Source organism: Ovis aries, chromosome 4, assembly GCF_016772045.2.
Source record: "Ovis aries strain OAR_USU_Benz2616 breed Rambouillet chromosome 4, ARS-UI_Ramb_v3.0, whole genome shotgun sequence".
NCBI classification, from domain to species: domain Eukaryota; kingdom Metazoa; phylum Chordata; class Mammalia; order Artiodactyla; family Bovidae; genus Ovis; species Ovis aries.
In genome coordinates this window covers 33,354,981-33,375,756 of record NC_056057.1, presented here as the reverse complement: position 1 = coordinate 33,375,756, position 20,776 = coordinate 33,354,981, and the positions used below count along the sequence as shown (strand labels likewise).

General features: G+C 42.1%; 1 protein-coding gene across 4 annotated transcripts in view; it reads left to right on the top strand.

Annotated features, from left to right (window-relative positions):
- LOC101112460 (ATP-dependent translocase ABCB1-like) overlaps window positions 1-20,776 on the top strand; it is a 166,288-nt gene that overhangs the window by 84,467 nt on the left and 61,045 nt on the right. For all 4 annotated transcript variants that reach the window (XM_042249153.2, XM_060414579.1, XM_060414578.1 and 1 more), the window contains 4 exons: window positions 1,903-1,986; window positions 8,127-8,330; window positions 16,758-16,858; window positions 18,790-18,930. In XM_042249153.2, the coding sequence (XP_042105087.1) occupies window positions 1,903-1,986; window positions 8,127-8,330; window positions 16,758-16,858; window positions 18,790-18,930 (530 nt within the window). The remainder of the gene's footprint in view (window positions 1-1,902; window positions 1,987-8,126; window positions 8,331-16,757; window positions 16,859-18,789; window positions 18,931-20,776) is intronic.

Below are 20,776 nucleotides of genomic sequence, written 5' to 3'. Positions count from 1 at the left end.
TTGTATTTAAAAGTGTAAGTGGTTTTGTAAAGAAAATCCTGTTTTATGTTGAATGTTAAAATTTAATCTAGATTTCTTTGGTTGATTTTTTTTTAATCCAATTCATTTATTCGGCCATAAACCATAGTCAGCTGTTTATTTGACTTCTCTATTTGAATGTCTATTAAGAATTTCATACCAACTGAGTTTTGGACACCCCTCCCACCCTTTGCCAAAGGGCTTACTCCTTACCTGCTGCTGCTGCTGCTAAGTCGCTTCAGTCGTGTCTGACTCTGTGCGACCCCACAGACGGCAGCCCACCAGGCTCCCCCATCCCTGGGATTCTCCAGGCAAGAACACTGGAGTGGGTTGCCATTTCCTTCTCCAATGCATGAAAGTGAAAAGTGAAAGTGAAGTCGCTCAGTCATGTCTGACTCCTAGCGACCGCATGGACTGCAGCCTACCATGCTCCTCCGTCCATGGGATTTGCCAGGCAAGAGAACTGGAGTGGGGTGCCATTGCCTTCTCCCACTCCTTACCTGCTGCTGCTGCTGCTAAGTCACTTTAGTCATGTCCGACTCTGTGCGAACCATAGACGGCAGCCCACCAGGCTCCCCCATCCCTGGGATTCTCCAGGCAAGAATACTGGAGTGGGTTGCCATTTCCTTTTCCAATGGGTGAAAGAAAAAGTGAAAGTAAAGTCACTCAGTCATGTCCGACTCTTAGCGACCCCTAGACCTCCCCAATATCAGTAAATGGCCCCTCCATTCTGCCAGTTGCTCAGGTTAAAGTCCTAGGAGTTGTCCTTGTCTCCTCTTCTCTGTCCGATATTACAACAGCCTCCTAACCCATCTCACTGCCTCAATCCTTATCCTAGTCCACTAGGTTCATTGCCCAAGAACCAGAATCATTCTTCCAAGATAAAAGTTAAATCACATCCCTCTGCTTAAAAGCTGCTGAAAACTACCCATATCTCTCAGGGTAAAATCTGGAATCTTGTGTTTTTTTTGTTTTTTTTTTTTTTTTTTGTCCACGTGATGCCACTTGTGGGATCTTAGTTCCCTGACCAGGGATTGAACCTGGGTCCTCAGCAGTGAAAGCATGGAGTCCTAGCCACTGGACCACCAGGGAATTCCCCAAATCTGGAATCTTTGCATTTGCCAGTAAAGTCACAAACTCTGTGTCCCCACTACCTCCCCAGACCTCATCTCCTAGAGCTTCACCTCATTCCCCATACACAGTCTACTCTCTACACATTGGCTGACGTAAGTGGGTATGGGGGTAGGGAAGAGGGAGAGCCCAGTGAGAATGGATGTCTGTCCCGAGGAAGAGGCAGCTTCTGTACATTTACATAGAGGTGCTTTTAAGGCTGGTGACCACCTTTACGCTTTCTTGCTTGTATGTGAGCGGATCAGAAACGCCTCAGCCTCGGGGCTTTTGCACATGCTCTTCCTTCCTTGTCCAGATACTCTCATCCCTCTGTACTCAGGTCTCTGCTCAAAGGTCACCTGAGCAAGGCCTTCTCTCTCACCTCCCCAGTCTATAAAATGATGCCTCCGCCAACTTTTTTTCCCTTCTTACCCCATTCTGTTTTTCTTCTAGCATTTATTACCCCTTGGCATAGTGTATATTAATTTGTGGCTTCTGTCCCTGGAATCTGGGCTTCATGAAAGCAGCAACTCTGTCATTTTTGTTCAGTGTTGAATAGGTCCAACATTTAGCAAGTATGTTTGGAACAGAATAGGCACTCAGAAATTTTTTGAGAGATGATCTCTTTATGACTTTATTAAGTCCCTTTCTTATCTACTCAGTGTCAAATCCTAAGTGCTTAATGTAGGAGATAAGGGCACCCTGTCAGTGCTCTTGAGCTGAAGGTCTCATGCGTCAGGCTTTAAGATAATGAAATGAGTTTCTCTGCCACAGGATGTGAGCTGGTTCGATGACCCTAAAAACACCACGGGAGCATTGACGACCAGGCTTGCCAATGACGCCGCTCAAGTTAAAGGGGTATGACAGCCTCCTTTCTGCTGTGATTGTCCTAATGGGCCATTTAGAATTTGAGCATGAAACTAATTCTCTCCCTACAGTTAATTCTCATCATCATTTAGAAAATGTCAAACCTTTAACCTATGCAATATATCATGTGCCTTACAGAAAAAATATTATCTATTTAAATATCATATGCTGTATCACGATAAAAGTGATAACTTTTGAGCTTTGTTTGTTATTTTTCATCTTATTCATGCTATTATCTAAATACATGTAGAAGGATAATTATTTAAAAAGGAAGTGTTTATCAGTGTATCATGCAAGCCCAGTCTTTTTTTATTTTATCTTTTCAGTCTGTTTTAATGCTTTGCTAATCCCCAGAAAATTGTAATTGCTACTGAAAAAAAGTGTGTGTAGCTGCTGTAAGAAAGTTTAGGGGCACTGAATTCAGAAGGGAGGGAAGAAAATCTAGACAAAGGTTGAAAGAAATGAAGAGTATGAAAAAATTAAAATAAGGGTAAAAGGAACAATTCTATCAGACTATAAAACTTAAATTCTGCTGCTACATGAATCTCTTTAATTAATATAACTAGAAACTGTTAAACCAGCAGGTTTTGATTGGTGGATAAAGTGACAGTCTTTTCTTTAACTGTACCATGTGTGCAGCCGAGTTGCTTCAGTCGTGTCTGAGTCTTTGCGACTCTATGGACTGTGGCCCGCCAGGCTCCTCTGTCCATGAGGATTCTCCAGGCAAGAACACTGGAGTGGGTTTCCGTGCCCTCCTCCAGGGGATCTTCCTGACCCAGGGACTGAACCCACGTCTGTTATGTCTCCTGCATTGGCAGGCAGGTTCTGCACCACTAGTGCCACCTGGTCTCTTTATGACAAAAATCCACAGGATGATGTGGAATTTGGGCGGGGGGAGCATGTGATCTCTGCTATGTCTTTACCTCCCTTGAACTATATCAATCTTTAGCTTTTAATCTTTCTGTAAGAGTACTATGATTACATTTCTTTTAACTAATACATGGGGATTCTGTAAGGATAAACTCAGTTATGAATGTGGAAGCACATACAGAGTTATAAAATCACAATAAAATCCTAGGCATTGTTATTTTAATACAGATCTCTTTGCTTAAAGCAAACACATCAAGAGAGATTGAGATTTAGGTCAAACTGTACAGAATCTAATAGAACAGAATGTAAACATCACTTGAAATAACTTTGAACTTCCTCAACAGACAATAATGTTGCCCTTATGAAGTCCTCACAGGATGTCAGATTGTCGTAAGTGCTATGGGAAAAATGGCTGCAGGATACGCTGTTAGGGCATGGTGGGGAAGGAGGGCCTCAGTCTCAGTGGTACAGTGACGTACTCAAGAGGCATGAAGGAAGGAAAGATGCCAGCCCTGTAGATGTCTAGACTGGCATGTTCTCTAACAGAAGGATCAGCAAGTGCAAAGCCCCTGAGGCTCCTGGAGCCTGTATTTCCACAACTGGTCCTAAAACAGCAAGGAATATAGTATAGTTGGGAATAAAAGGAGTGAAAGGAAATGTTGTAAGTTGAGATCAACAGCATATCGGAAATTATATGAGAAACCATTGTCGAGTTTTGAACATAGTAGGTACATGATCTGAAAATTCTGAAGACTGCTGTGTGAATAGGCTAAACGGGCCAGGGAGAGGCAGAGGGATTATTGCAGTAATCCAGGGGGAGGGCAGATAGTGTTTTAGACTAGGATAGTCATAGTGAAAGTGATGACAAAATCAAATTGGGTATAGTTTGAAGAAATAGCCAACAGAATTTGTTGAGTGGCTGAATGTGGTTATGAGATATAAAAGAAAGGAGATTTAAGGATGACTCCAAAAGTTTGGATCTGCGCAACTAAAGAAATGGAATTACTTTTTAATGAAACCAGAAACCTGTGAAAAGGGTTGTGTTTGGGACATGGTGCATGTGAGGTGCCCACAGTAGATGGGAGATGTCCTGATGGCAAATAGGTTTGCAAGTCTGGAGGTTAACAGAAACGTCTGGAAATAAACATTAGGAGATTTTTCATCCCGTGGGTGGCTTTTAAAGCCACAAGTCAGGAGGAGATAGCCAAGGGAGCATGGGTGATAGAGAAAACAGCATAGTCTGAGCTCAGCTACGAGGATGACCCAGCAAAGAAGAGCAAGAATTCTTGGCTGTTGAGGGAGATGGGCAGTATCCTAGAACAACATGAGAAAGCATTTTAAGGAGAGAACAGTTTAGGGTCTCAAATCCTGCTGATAAGCATGCAAGACAAGCATACATTGTACAGTGTTGTAAGACTTTCTGGTAAGTGGGGCAGGGAAATGGGGTGGTAGGTGGAAGAAGATGTAATGTATTACTCTACTTTATTTTTAATTTAAGCTAGCATAAGATGATAGCTGATTCACATTGTACAGTAGAAATGAACACAACATTGTAAAGCAGTTATCCTCCAGTAGAAAAAAACAGACTAAAATTTCTTAAGTGCAAATACTCATAACTTTCAAAATAAAATATAAAATGACAATAAATAAATTAGCATGAGGATCTGTCCACAAGCTTGGGGTTAATCTATTATGCTGGCTCCTTGGAAGGGCAATTCCTGGGGATAATGATCTCTGGGGACAAATTGTGTCCTGAAGTTTCCTAAAGCCAGTATTCCCTAGCTAAACTTTGCTTCCATAACTTCAGTGTCTCTTTCACAGAGACGTTGCCATGTGTGTTCATGTGCTTCCCACCGACACACATGCCCCACATCCCGTCTGGTGTGGAGGACTCAACCTGGAGGAAACCCACTAATTCTGTCCCTTGCAGCCTAACATTGAGCAGATGCTGCCTGGATGCTGTGCTGGTGGTCAGGCCTTCATAAATTCCTCTGGAGGCAAGCTTTCATAAATTCCTGAAGTCAGGCCTTTCCTGTCTTTGTAGAATTGTGCTCAGTCCTTCTCCTCTGCAGTGTTGTTGGCGGGGCCCTTGGCCACGTCCAGGAACTCCATTCTGTCTAATTCCCTGTTGGGGTCGGCCATCTAGAGCTTCTCACTTGTTTCCTCAAAGGCGTCCCCAACTCCCACTGTCACGCCCCCAGTAGCAGGAGCCACTCTGAGTCAGAACTGTTCTCCAGAGGGTAAAGCAGTGGCTGAAAGAGACCAGGGAAGAGGAGGCAAGAAGATAGGGGCGCTTCACCAGAACCAGGAAGCTCAGAATAGCTGTTGTCACAAATTGGCTGAGAGAGGACAGTTGAATCCCCTCCATGCCACCAACTGACCTGCCTATGATGGTGGATATGTGTGTTGCATTTGTGTAAATGTATACACATACATACACACACGGGGCTCCCCAGGTGGCCCAAGTGGCCAAGAATCTGCCTTCTATGGAGGAAATGCAAGAGATACGGGTTCAATCCCTGGATCGGGAAGATCCACTGGAGGAGGAAATGGCAGCCCACTCCAATTTTCTTGGCTGGAAAAGTCCGTGGACAGAGGAGCCTGTTGGGCTACAGTCCATGGGGTTGCAGAGAGTTGGACATGACTGAGCATGCTCGAATAGTGAATACATACATATACATATACATGTGTGTATCTATTTTACAGTAGGAAGTAGTACAATTTATATATATATAAATATGTTAGGCAAGCAATGCTGTCAAAAATCATTGCCACATAAAACAGGGCAAACTCAAGTCTGTGTGTATATAGTTAGTAATGATGTTCATCTAATTTTTTCATATTTAACTTCACCATCAATGATTTTCTCCAAGGTATTGATATTTTTGAGTAAGTAGCTTGCTTAATCCTGCTAATCATAAATCAGAAGAAAACTTTTATTTTCTTTCAAAAGTCTCAACATTTTGCCTATGAAATGATGGGCTGTTTAATTTTCATAGAAGGGTTAGAATTTTGAGGAAAAAAGCAAATAAGAGCCACATAGAAGTCAAAAGAAGCTATTTTAGAAAGAAAATTTCTGGAGAAGAGGGATGAGAGAAAGATGAAATGTTCTTAATTTCAAAAGGAGGTTTGGGAAATAGCCTTTTTTTCCCCTAGTAAACACACATATTTTAAAATTGGGTTTCAAGCGATCTGATGGTGCTCTGAGGAGGAAATAAATAACAGGGAAGGGAGAGACCGGAAAAAGTGGTTAGAAAAATGTGCATAGGGGAGTGGGGAGATTTCAGTGAGAGACTTAGTGAGTTTCAGATATTAGAGCATTTTTGCCCTAAACTTGTTTCACTCTTGGGCTCTGGCGTTAGAATGTTACCTGCCCTCCTCCTCACTGCTGAAATGAAAAATTTCTGGCTTCTAGTAATCTATGCTCTCCCTTGGAGTGTTCTAGAGACTCTTTTTCTGTATGAAGAATAGATATTGGGATGGTGAATGTGTCATTAGAATAAAGAACAGTAACCAGGGCAATGTCACCGGAAGCATTTAATCATACTATGCCAAGGGGCTTACTTCCCCGCCAGCTTAAGGTTCTAGGCTTTTTGGATCATCTTTCATGAAGCATCTTTGATCCATTTTACTTATTTCTGTGGCCTTGGCTGCCATCCTCAGTGAAACATTTATGTATATGAAAGCTTAGGTACTGGAGTAATTTATCTGCTGTGAACTTGGGGGATATTCTGAGTGCTTCTTGCAGTCGGGTGCTGTGGGAAATGAGTTCTGAGTAGGGTTTGTGGATACTGAAAAAGGAACAGTCTCCATCTTGCCTGTGCCACAGACACTTTTCAGATTATAACCCTTGACTTTGAAATTGAAAATGTGCAAATACAGAGCTGATTTGAAAGGCCGCTCCGCTCTGACTTATGCCAGATACGGCTAACCCTCCCTTTATATAAGCTCAGTGATGGCATCAGATAAAAATAAATGCTGTTTCTTGCAGCCCTGGTGCAATTCCTTGGTATGGAATTTAATTATAGAGCTATTGGTAGTTTTTAAATATTGTTTCCCCCTAGTTACTGGTTTGGTGTTTATACCAACATAAGTTTCAAATGATGTCAGAAGGTTGACATTGAGGCAGGGGGCTTGGAAAGAATTTGTCTTAAAACTCAGAGCCGCCAGAAGCTTTGGTTATTAATCAGTGTACCTAGTCATTTTGGAGTTGGAAAAAATTTGACCAAGGCCCCAGAGGAGGAAATGACCATTCTAGACTGTTCTCCATCATTAATCTTTCCCTGAGAATGGCCCCACTCAGGCAGAGGAAATTTGGAGAGTTGATAAGGCATGGGCCAGAGCAGGATTTTGGAAAGGCTTGAGGTTATGAGGTGTTTCCAGGGTAAGGGAGGGAAGTGTAGAGTAGTGAAGCAAATTGACTTTGTATTTTGACTTCTGACTTTTCAGTTGGAAATAACTGAAAGCTTCTGACAGTTATGCTTCAGGCTCCTTCTGGCATGTAAACTGAAGGTTCTGATGTCTGCTTAGTATCGTAAATTTAAATTCCATAACATTCAGCACTGGGTATTTTTTTTGGACACAGTCTCTCTAGCTCTACCTTAGTCGTGTCCAACTCTTTTGAGACCCCATGGACTGTAGCTCACCAGGCTCCTCTGTCCATGGGATTCTCCAGGCAAGGATATTGGAGTGGGTTGCCATTTCCTACTCCAGGGTATCTTCCTGACCCAGGGGTGAAACCTGCGTCTCCTGCATTGGCAGATGGATTCTTGACCACTGTACCACCTGGGAAGCCCTCTAAACACAATAAGCATCTCAAATAAGCCACAAAATATGGTTCAATATTAGGCTTAAATTATGGGTAGTTATGCATCTAACATTGGAAGTTTCCAACAGTCGCAGTTGAAAGTAATTGTCAGACTATTTTATCTTGCTAATTTGCAGAGTTTGCTTTAGGGATCATGGTGTCATTGTTTAATGAAAAGTTTAGTGGTATTAAAAAGCAAATGAGATAGAAATATGTAATTGAATTCTGAATTATTGACCTACTTTCAGTATTTATTCTGAAGTCATGGAAATCCTCATCTGGGAAACCAAATAAAGTTACATGTAAACTTTTACTACTAACTTATTAGCTCATAACCGGGGAGATGAGATTTTCACAAAGCTGAATTTTCATAATCACTAAGAAATACATAAGCATGGACTTTAGAGATGATCGGAAGGTGTCTCTCTAACAGTGTTTTCTGTTCGTTTTGCAGGCTATAGGTTCCAGGCTTGCTGTAATTACCCAGAATATTGCAAATCTTGGCACAGGCATTATCATATCCCTCATCTATGGCTGGCAGTTAACACTTCTCCTGTTAGCAATTGTACCCATCCTTGCAGTAGCAGGAGTTATTGAAATGAAAATGCTGTCTGGACAAGCCCTGAAAGATAAGAAAGAGCTGGAAGGTGCTGGGAAGGTGAGTCAAATGAGATAAAATTTCTGACCTGGGTAGAGTAAAATATTCAAAGCAGTGTTGTTCTGTTAGTCATGGCTACTTTCTATGCTCCGAGGATGGCTTTGGTTTTTGTTTATTTGGCTGTGCTGAGTCTTCGTTGTGGCCTGTGAACTTAGTTGCAGCATGTGGGATCTTAGTCCCTGGACCAGGGATTGAACCTTGGCCCCCGGCATTAGGAGCACAGGGGTCTTAACCACTGGACCACCAGGGAAGTCCCTGAGAATGTTTTTATAACCATTCCTCAAAGCAGTCTTATTTGACACTTACTGAGCAGATTGCAAACTGAAGAAAAGTAGCAAAACCAATTCTTAGACTCACAGACTGAAGACTCATTTTGTTGGACTTTTCTACTGCTGCTGCTACTAAGTCGCTTCAGTCGTCCGACTCTGTGTGACCCCATAGACGGCAGCCCACTAGGCTCCTCTGTCCCTGAGATTCTCCAGGCAAGAACACTGGAGTGGGTTGCTGCTTCCTTCTCCAGTGCATAAAAGTGAAAGTGAAGTCGCTAAGTCATGTCTGACTCCTAACGACCCCATGGACTGCAGCCTACCAGGCTCCTCCGTCCATGGGATTTTCCAGGCAAGAGTAGTGGAGTGGGTTGCCATTGCCTTCTCCGTGGACTTTTCTAGTTACAGACAATGGTTTTCATATCACTTTTTTAAAAATTTAAATGTATTTATTTTAATTGGAGGCTAATTACTTTACACTATTGTACTGGTTCTGCCACACATCAACATGAATCCACCATCGGCATACACGTGTTCCCCATCCTGAACCCCCCCTCCCACCTCCCTCCCCATACCATCATTCTGGGTCATCTCAGTGCACCAGCCCCAAGCATCGAACCTGGACTGGTGATTCGTTTCTTATATATTATGCATATTTCCATGACATTCCCCCAAATCATCCCACCCTCTCCCTCTCCCAATGAGTCCAAAAGACTGTTCTATACATCTGTGTCTTTTTTGCTGTCTCGCATACAGGGTTATCATTACCATCTTTCTAAATTCCATATATATGCATTAGTATACAGTACTGGTGTTTTTCTTTCTGGCTTACTTCACTCTGTATAATCAGCTCCAGTTTCATCTACCTCATTAGAACTGATTCAAATATATTCTTTTTAATGGCTGAGTAATACTCCATTGTGTATATATACCACAGCTTTCTTATCCATTCATCTGCTGATGGACATCTAGGTTGCTTCCATGTCCTGGCTATTATAAACAGTGCTGCGATGAACATTGGGGTACATGTGTCTCTTTCAATTCTGGTTTTCTTGGTGTGTATGCCCAGAAGTGGGATTGCTGGGTCATAAGGCAGTTCTGTTTGCAGTTTTTAAGGAATCTCCACACTGTTCTCCATAGTGGCTGTACTAGTTTGCATTCCCACCAACAGTGTAAGAGGGTTCCCTTTTCTCCACACCCTCTCCAGCATTTATTGCTTGTAGACTTTTGGATCACAGCCATTCTGACTGGCGTGAAATGGTACCTCATTGTGGTTTTGATTTGCATTTCTCTGATAATGAGTGATGTTGAGCATCTTTTCATGTGTTTGTTAGCCATCCGTATGTCTTTGGAGAAATGTCTATTTAGTTCTTTGGCCCATTATTTGATTAGGTCGTTTATTTTTCTGGAATTGAGCTGCAGGAGTTGCTTGTATATTTTTAAGATTAGTTGTTTGTCCATTGCTTCGTTTGCTATTATTTACTCCCATTCTGAAGGCTGTCTTTTCACTTTGCTTATAGTTTCCTTTGTTGTGCAGAAGCTTTTAATTTTAATTAGGTCCCATTTGTTTATTTTTGGTTTTATTTCCAATATTCTGGGAGGTGGGTCATAGAGGATCCTGCTATGATTTATGTCGGAGAGTGTTTTGCCTATGTTCTCCTTTAGGAGTTTTATAGTTTCTGGTCTTATGTTTAGATCTTCAATACATTTTGAGTTTAATTTCATAATTTGTATGGAAATACAAAAAACCTCGAATAGCCAAAGCAATCTTGAGAAAGAAGAATGGAACTGGAGGAATCAACCTGTCTGACTTCAGGCTCTACTACAAAGCCACAGTCATCAAGACAGTATGGTACTGGCACAAAGACAGAAATATAGATCAATGGAACAAAATAGAAAGCCCAGAGATAAATCCACACACCTATAGACACCTTATCTTTGACAAAAGAGGCAAGAATATACAATGGATTAAAGGCAATCTCGTTAACAAGTGGTGCTGGGAAAACTGGTCAACCACTTGTAAAAGAATGAAACTAGAACACTTCATATCACTTTTTCTCCTTCCTTCCCCTTTCTCCAGAGTTGCTTTATTGAGGAAAGGAGGCCTATTTAATTAGATGTGGGGAGGGGAGATTTTAAAAAACTTGAAAAGTCTTAAAGGTATTCACTCTAACTGGCTAAAATATTATCACTCTTTCCCTCTCATTACACTTCCTCCCTTCATGCTACCTGTGTTTGTGGTCTGTTGTTGTTGTTGTTAGTCGCTCAGTCATGTCCGACTGTTTGCAACCCCATGGACTATAGCCTGCGAAGCTCCTCTGTCCATGGGATTTCCCAGGCAAGAATAACTGGAGTGGGTTGTCATTTCCTTCTCCAGGAGGTCTTCCCAACCCAGGGATCAAACCTGCGTCTCCTGTTTCCTGTATTGGCAAGCGAATGCTTTACCACTGCCTGAACCACCTGGGAAGCCCCGTTCACCCTTCAGCCTAACGCATTTTGCTGGGGATGCAGGAAGCATGTTGCATGCTTGCCTGTTTGTTATTGTTGCTTGATTTGCATTTTGAATCTCCCTTTTTTTTCCCAAAAAGTTTTACTTTATATTGGAGTATAGTTGATTACACTGTTGTGTTAGTTTGAGGTGTGCAACAAAGTGATTCAGTTACACATGTATCTGTTCTTTGTCAACTTCTTTCTTCGCTTAGGTTATTACCGAGTTTTGAGTGGAGTTGTTGTTTTGAGCAGATGCGTATACAGCAGTTGCTCTACTCCTCAGGGTGGCCTGTGAGACAGGTTCTTCTATTAGCTCCTTTCGCAGGGGAGGCTGAGGCACAGGCAGGTAATGCCACAGTGCCTTAGAGCTCATAAGTATCAGAGCCACAATTCAAACCCAGACAGTCATGCTCCCAAGTTGTACCTCAGTTAAGAAACAGAGAGGTCTCTGACATATACAGACTACCATGTGTAAAATACATAGCTGGTGGGAAGCTGCTGTTTAACACAGGTAACTCAACTCAGTGCCCTGTGCTGACCTAGAGGAGTAGGATGGAGGGGAAGTGGGAGGCTCAGAAGGAAGGTGGTATATGTACACTTGGAGCTGATTCACGTTGTTGTACAGAGGAAACCAACACAACATTGTAAAGCAGTTATCCTCCACTAAAGAAAATAAAACAGAGTCTGCTGATGGTGGAGCATAGTCTGATATCACATGATCTGTATCACTGCAGAAAAGAGCAGTCAGAGCCAAGCTCCCTCAGAACTAGGCCTACCATCTAGGATAGGGTGACATCTACCTGTGGACCCTCCAAGGTCCCTAAGAGTCAAGGCAGTGACCCGGGAAGATCCAGTGGCCTTGGGTCCTTTGTCTCTGGACGAGGCACCTCACCAATAAGGATGATGAAAGGGGTCCTTTGGTTGGTTATCAGCACTCACACTTTTTCTGTTGCCTCCCTGCTATCTCCTCTGACTTTCTGTACCCTGTGTCCTTGGGATTCCTTCAGGAAACTTCTTTGGATCAGCTTTAGTGCTTCTCGGTGATTGTCTGGGGGAGAAAGTCCTCATGTGAGGTTTCCCTTTGGTCCTGAAGTCCAGCAGCATGGTGCTGGCCCTCGGACATTGGCTGTGGTCAGGCCCAGGTGACGTTGGCCCCTGGCAGGGAGTCCGTCCTGTGACCAGTCACTCCATTTAACCCTGTCCTTTGTGGGATTTTCCCCTGTGGTGTTGATTCATCTAATGAGAAGATGGAAAAGCGTGCACATGAAGAAAGTGCATTACTGTTTCTAGTGTCATCATTTACGGAGGTGTTCAAAGTGCCCCAGAGAGGAGGTTCAGGTTGTTTGCAGGAGGAAGACCAGTCAAAAGCTGATTCATTGCAAGCCACAGGTTTTCCGTCAAAGTGTTGCGTTAGCTTTAAGACTCTGGTAATTTGTTGGAAGTCGGGCAGGTGAAGGGGTGCAGATGGAAACAGATATGTTTGAGTTTAGCAGGTTTTCTGGATAAAGGTTGGGAGTGAGGTAAATGCTCTAAATCAGTGGTGGTTCATGAGAGACATAAGAGCAGGTAGGGGAAGTGATTGCTGCACCAACCAGTCTGCTACTGCTGCTGCTAAGTCGCTTCAGTCGTGTCCAACTCTGTGCGACCCCATAGACGGCAGCCCACCAGGCTCCCCGATCCCTGGGATTCTCCAGGCAAGAACACTGGAGCAGGTTGCCATTTCCTTCTCCAATGCATGAAAGTGAAAAGTGAAAGTAAAGTCGGTCAGTTGTTTCTGACTCCTAGCAACCCCATGGACTGCAGCCAACCAGGCTCCTCCGTCCATGGGATTTTCCAGGCAAGAGTACTGGAGTGGAGTGTCATTGCCTTCTCCAACCAACCAGTCTATGAAATAGTAAGTCAGCTCCCATCTGATCATCATTCTCAGGCTACCAGTTATTGATTGTTTATTATTTACCAGGCATCATGCTAAGAATGCTACATGTTCTCACTTGATACTCTCAATAACCCTTTTGAATTACCCTGTTAGATTATAAAACTCAGGGTTCAGAGGAGTCAGGTAACTTACCCAAAGTCACATAGCAGCAGCCTAATTGGTCTGTCTGTCCGCTTTTTATATTTGTCTCAGAGGCCTCAGTCATCTCTTATAAACACAAATAAGATCTTGCTAACCTCCACCCGTCTAGTGACTTCTGATCACACTGGCAATAAAATCAACCCTGGATTATGAAACTCTGCGTGAGCCAGCCCATGATGACTGCTCTGACCCTGTCTTGCACTGCTGTCTGCCTCATCCACTCTGCCCTGGCCTCATGGGCCTCCTTTCAGTTCCTACAAAACTCCAAGCTGGTTCCCTCTGATCTTCATAGCTCTTCTGAGAGGTCTCTCCTGATGTTCAAGTTCATTCCTGACACTTTTCTGCACTTGCTGTTTCTTTCCCATTTGTTTATTGATTAATGACTGTCTTCCCTACTAAGGTGGGGACCAGTAGCATATCTGTTGTTTCCCTTAGAAGGACGGATCAGGTCCAGGGTTGCAGAGCAGGACTGTGTGATCTCAGAGCCGGCTCTTAAAACCTCTACACTGCTCGTGATCTCTGCCCCATTGATGTCTGTCACATTATTCATGAATGAACATTTTTATAGAATAGATGCTTTGTCTTCTTTAGAAATAAAAGCCGTAATCACACTTGAGTTGCTACAAGGGTAGAAAGAGAAGTGTGAGGTTTTTTAGGAAATGTATGCATATTTTTTGCATTCCTAAAAATTATTTAGTACATGATGGTTTCTGAGGGAAACCCAGTGCTATTGATATTTCCTCCTCTTGAATTACAACTTCTCTCTCCTCACAGTGGTTACTGAGTCTCTATGTAAAATCTGGAGCGAATGAAGCTGTGAGGATGCAGAATACTAATTAAGCCTTTTCCTAATTTCTTCTTGTGTGACAAGATGAAGATGATTGTGCAGTGATTATATTATTTTACTCACTATTCAAGGTGTGTAACTCATGAACTCTCACTTTTATTGGGCTTTCCACACACTCTATAAAGTGATGACGTTACAAACCAAACAATACGTACTGGCATTAGAAAAAATGTGCCCAGAAAATAAGTATTTCTTAAAATCATTACATTGAAATTCACAGTAAAGTCTGGTTTTTTTTCAGCAGACAGTTTTAAAGATTGCTGAATTTTCTTAACTAGTGAAAAAAAAAAGCTTTTTGTTTGAAGCCTCATAAATGGAAATATTTCTGCCAACGATTATCTCTGAGGGTTTGACTGGAGGTGGATTTTTTCCTCTAACTTTTTGCTTTCTGCACTGTTAGTATTTTCTAAAATAAGTATAATTTTTATAATATGTAAAGAATTGCATAAAATAGTTTAACATAAATTGAATCTGTACATTTCCCTGTATTTGTTAGTAGCTTATGGTAAACTTGATATGCAGATGACACCACCCTTATGGCAGAAAGTGAAGAGGAACTAAAAAGCCTCTTGATGAAAGTGAAAGAAGAGAGTGAAAAAGTTGGCTTAAAGCTCAACATTCAGAAAACGAAGATCATGGCATCTGGTCCCATCACTTCATGGGAAATAGATGGCGAAACAGTGGAAATGCTTACTCCTTGGAAGAAAAGTTACGACCAACCTACATAGCATATTGAACAGCAGAGACATTACTTTGCCAACAAAGGTCCGTCTGGTCAAGGCTATGGTTTTCCAGTGGTCATGTATAGATGTGAGAGTTGGACTGTGAGGAAAGCTGAGCACCGAAGAATTAATGCTTTTAAACTGTGGTGTTAGAGAAGACTCCTGAGAGACCCTTGGACTGCAAGGAGATCCAACCAGTCCATTCTGAAGGAGATCAGCCCTGGGATTTCTTTGGAAGGAATGATGCTAAAGCTGAAACTCCAGTACTTTGGCCACCTCATGCGAAGAGTTGACACATTGGAAAAGACTCTGATGCTGGGAGGGATTGGGGGCAGGAGGAGAAGGGGATGACAGAGGATGAGATGGCTAGATGGCATCACGGACTCAATGGACATGAGTTTGAGTGAACTCCAGGAGTTGGTGATGGACAGGGAGGCCTAGCATGCTGCGATTCATGGGGTCGCAAAGAGTCGGACACGACTGAGAGACTGAAATGAACTATGATAAACTTAGTTCAGTCTTGTTGGCCTGCTGGGTCAGAATATAATATTTTTAACTTTATTTTTAAATTACTTTTTTTGTTTTTAAGAATATGGTATTAATTTCTTTCTTCTAGTAGCCTTTTGCATTAGTCTTTAAAACCAACAATGTCCTATCAAATATTCACTATTATCTTTGAAGTTAGGTATTGGTGTAGGATTCAGTAAAGAATCAGTGAGATTTTGGATTTGTGATTTTTGTGCCATTAATCACTCTCATATAATTGAATTTGTCCGTATTAGAGTCAGTTCTGACCAGGGAAGAGGCCAGAGAAAGGAAGAACATCTTAATATGGGTAATTTCTCTTAGTGATTTATAATTTAGACTTACAATCTAAAAATTATTTGCCTTAAAATTAGAGTCAAAAGGGACTCCAGAGACCCTCTTGTCTACCCTCATTTTATAGATGAGGAGAACAAGACAGAGAGATGTTTTAAGGTCCGATGCTGAAGCAGGCTGAAATATCATTTTGTATTGTACACTGGTGTTTTCTGTATTTTCTATAGCCTTTTACCCAGACTCTAAAAAGTGGTAAATGATGTATTTGTCCTAATGAGATAGCCTTGTTGGAAGTTAACTTTTAACTAAAACATAATCAAATGATAGTAACTTTCTGGAAAACAAATTGTTAATATGTGCTATACTACTTAAAAATTGGTTTATTTTCCTTGACTTTGTTAATTCACTTTTAAGAATGTCTAAGAAAATAATTTAATAGGGACGTAAATGTGCAAGGATGTTTTCACAGCATTCTTTTTAATAAGAATGGAAAACTTTGTTCAGTAAAAGCTTTGTTCAGTGGCCCTTTAAACAACCCATTGTTAGTATATATATTTAATAACCTTGGAAAAAGCTCTTGATATTTGTTAAAGCAAAAATAAGACTTTAAAGTCAAACATAGAACTGCAGCCCAATTTTGTTAAACAGGTATATTTTTAGAAAATAACAGCACGTAAGCTATTATGTAAAGTATACCAATATGTAATTTTCATTATCTTCTTTATCTTTTCAGTACTTTCCAAATATTCTTTAGTTGTCTCAAATGATGATTATGCACAGAAAAATATAAACATTACATTATATATTTTTAATAATAGCAATTATAATGATATTATAATAATTTATGTATAATAATTATGAACTTGAAATGTGACCATCATAGAAGAGAGAGTACTTCAATAGAGGTAAAATACTGAATTCTCAGGTTACTTTCACTCCTGTAAAGCTATGTGGCTTTAGGTAAGGGTCTTCATCTGTTGACACTTGAGAATCTCTTTCTGCAGAGAGGAGTTTAAATTAGCTCATGTTCTTTCTAGATCTAAACCTCAATTTGATAAGTTACTTAGTATCTCTTTCCATAGCAAAGAAACTTGGAAGTCATAATAAATATTATTTAATATATAATATTAATCTCTCTAGTGGAATTCCAACTCATTGCCACTGTTGGCTTTTGTACCTTTAGTGACGGAGCGTTCTCTCTTACAGATTGCCACTGAAGCGATAGAAAACTTCCGGACTGTTGTTTCTTTGACTCGGGAGGAGAGGTTTGAATATATGTACGCCCAGAGTTTGCAGGTACCATACAGGTAATAGCCACTGATGAGTAGGAGGGAGTATGGGGAGTTTTTCAATCATCAGGTTTGTTTTCAGGAAAATTACTTCGACCAGAAGGTAGGGAGTAAGTGGAGAGACTTCTAGAAGGGAACCTACTGGGAAGCAGTTGTATTTCTCCTACTTTTGCATTCCAGTCCCCCATAATGAAAAGGAAATCTTTTTGGGGTGTTAGTTCTAGAAGGATTTGTAGGTCTTCATAGAACAGTTTAACTTTAGCTTCCGGTCCCATCCCTTCATGGCAAATAGATGGGGAAACAGTGGAAATAGTGACTGACTTTATTTTTCTGGGCTCCAAAATCACTGTGGATGGTGATTGCAGCTATGAAATTAAAAGACGCTTGCTTGTTGGAAGGAAAGTTATGACCAACCTTGATAGCATATTCAAAAGCAGAGACATAACTTTGCCAACAAAGGTCCATCTAGTCAAGGCTATGGTTTTTCTAGTAGTCATGTATGGATGTGAGAGTTAGGACTATAAAGAAGGCTGAGTGCAGAAGAACTGATGCTTTTGAACTGTGGTGTTGGAGAAGACTCTTGAGAGTCCCTTGGACTACAAGGAGATCCAACCAGTCCATCCTAAAGGAGATCAGTCCTGGGTGTTCATTGGAGGGCCTGATGTTGAAGCTGAAACTCACATACTTTGGCCACCTGATGCGGCGAGCTGACTCATTTGAAAAGACTCTGATGCTGGGAAAGATTGAGGGCAGAAGGAGAAGGGGACAACAGAGGATGAGATGGTTGGATGGCATCACCGACACAATGGACATGGGTTTGGGTGAACTCCAGGAGTTAGTGTGGACAGGGAGGCCTGGCGTGCTGTGCTTCATGGGGACACAAATAGTTGGACACGACTGAGCGACTAAAGTGAACTGTAATTCTCCAAGAGAGGAATCACAGGACCTAACCTAAGGCAAGGACATCTCTGAGGTAGATCCAGTGAGAACAAGTAACCGAGGGCAGGGGAGGGAGCGAGGATACTGAGAATGCCTCTGACCCTGTGTTTGCGGCATGACCCTACTACAAGATCCTGCTGGGAATGAGTTCTTTGTGGAACATGAAATTCAGGGTGTCTGTGAGGCTTGAGGGGGTGCTTCCCGAGGACACCCTCCCTTCCTTGTTCTCTTTACCTGTCTCCAGTGCAGACCCTTTGTCCTTTAATGAACTCACAGTGAGTGCTCTAAAAAGTGACGTGGATACGAGCAGGCCCGACCTCTTTGACTCTCTTGTTTCTTATACGATGAAAGGAGCAGACTTGGGTTTTGTAATAGAGCCTTTTTATAGGAAAATAATTGTTTAAATCCCAGTCCTTGAAATAGAAGCAGAGGTGCTCTGCTTGAAACAGGCCCACTCACCAGTCTGCGCCCAAACCACCCAGCTCCATGTGGCTCAAAACCACACGTGTTAACTCCCTGGGGGCGCCTTCCCTAAAACCCCAGAGGGTTAGTGCCTCCTCCTCTCTTGCTGTAATGTGTTACAAGGGAAACTTCCACTGCATGAGTCATCCAGCTCAGCTTCTGGGTCCCAAGGACAAGAACATAGCTGGCACCTCTGCGTGGCCCTTCACGTCCCTGCAGCTCATGGGTGTTGGGTCAACACGTGTTGAGCGATTGTTCAGTGTAGAGTACATATATGTTACATGTCCACGGGTGGGGGGAAAAGGGAAGGAGTGCATTAACCCCTAACAAACTCTTCTTGTCCTTGGCTTATTTTACCTTGACCTCAACACTTTGAGGTGTGGTTAGTTCTCTGCTGAAGTGGAAATGTGAGGACCAAAGTTAGTGTTTTGGAAATGAAACCCATTTTGTCTGCTATGCCACCATCCCCTACTGCTAACGCATCAAAGATTATGTTTTAAGGACTGAGAAGTGAAAGTCAAGTAAATGTGAGAATGTCTTCTTTTCAGAAACTCTTTGAGGAAAGCACATGTCTTTGGAATTGCATTTTCCATCACTCAGGCAATGATGTATTTCTCCTATGCTGGCTGTTTCCGGTTTGGTGCCTACTTGGTGGCCCAAGGCATCATGGAGTTTCAGGATGTTCTCTTGTAAGTATGGGGCTCCTATTGACAGTCGGGCTCTAGAAATGAAACCAAGGAGCATGTGCTTCATGCCTGGATAGGAAGCCTTTCTGTGAAGCTTCATGAAGAGGTTTTGGTGATTCAGAAGTTAGTGTTTTGCCGCTGAGTCTCCTTGTGTTACTCTGAAAGCATCCCATTTCATTTGGAGAATTGGTATCTGCCCTTCTCCCCAGTATTGACTCACACATTTGACCTTCTCAAATCCATGTCTAGGTGGGGTTGTGATTCAATGAGGGGTTTCCAGCAGGTCTGGGTGTTTGGGAAGGAGCCTCACCCAGAGTCAAGTACTTAGTTCCTTTGAGAAGATTCTGAACAGGGCAGCTAAAGAATAGATGTGGAGCACTGAGTTCTGAGAGCCCTGGAATATTCTAGGATACATTTGCTTTGCTTGATAAAAGGAATTAGAAGGTAAGAGCTGGAGAAATTGAGGAATGAAAAAGGAAAGCTCTATGGGAATATCTGGCTCACCACTGTGAAATGCAGAAGATTGTCCCTGGGTCAGAAGACAGGCCTGGACTTCCTTCTAAAATACTGAATACACAGTTAAACTAAAATATGTGGTTTGGTAGTGAAAAGTGAGTGTACTTTTTCTGAGTGTCTTGATTTGGTGATGTGTGAGCTGCCTTTTGATAGCATACCATACTCAGTGGTGACAGTTTTATATTTAAACCAGCATCACTGAAACTTAGAAGTAAGTGTCAGTATAACATTTCCATCCTATTTAGACGTCGATCTGTGCATGCATTCCAGGTTTCTCAGGATGACCCCAACAGAAGATTGTAAAATTTCCACCCAACCTCTCTGACAGATGATATGCAGGTGCTCTTTATAACTATGAACAAAAGATTGTAATCAGGCATCACTGGTATTGGTGCTTGATTAGATAATTATTTGATAATTATTGCTTTGAAAGTGAAAGTATAGTCACTCAGTCGTGTCCGACTCTCTGCAATCCTATGGACTGTAGCCCACCAGGCTTCTCTATCCATGGGATTTTCCAGGCAAGAATACTGGAGTGGGTTGCCATTTCCTTCTCCAGGGGATCTTCTGGACCCAGGGATTGAACTCAGGTCTCCCAAATTGCAGGCAGACTCTTTACCGTCTGAGTCACAAGAGAATCCGAATTAGTGCTTTACTCTGAGGTTAAGGTATTCAGCTGATGGAAGTTGCTGACTCTCGGATTGTTAGATTCAGAAAATAAGTCTTCTGAGTAAGAGATAGGGGAGACCTGTCTGAAGAGCTATCTGTTTGAAAAAGATCCCACAGGTCTAGATAAGAAGACCAAACGAACCATCTAAGTGATTTGTTCATGGACTCACAGTATGATCCTCGGAAGATCCCCATGTTGTATCGGTTCTAGGCCCACTGTTTAAAAAGACATTTTGATCAATGTGTCCAGAGAAGGGCAGCTGGAATTTTGGGAGTGAAAGGAGTTACCAAAGATGCACAGGGCTTTTTAACTTATATTCCAGTTCTTTGAAGGGCAGTATTAGGCAAAAGGATGTACATTTCTCTTTGATTTGAAAAAGAACTTTTTAACAAAAGACTTCCTTCAGCAAACTTCCTCCTTCCTGAAACAAAGCATGGGAGCTGGCCTGGGGTGTGCGCCCTGGCACAAACTTGGAGAGCTGGACTCGACATCCTGTGAAGTCCTTCCCAACTTGAAGCTACTATGATTCTCATGATGTAGATTAAGAATGGCGATGCAGGGACTTCCTTGGTGGTCCAGTGGTTAGGACTCAGTTGCTTTCAGTACTGTGGCCTGAGTTCGATCCCTAGGGGGAGCTAAGATCTCAGAAGCTGCAGCATGGCC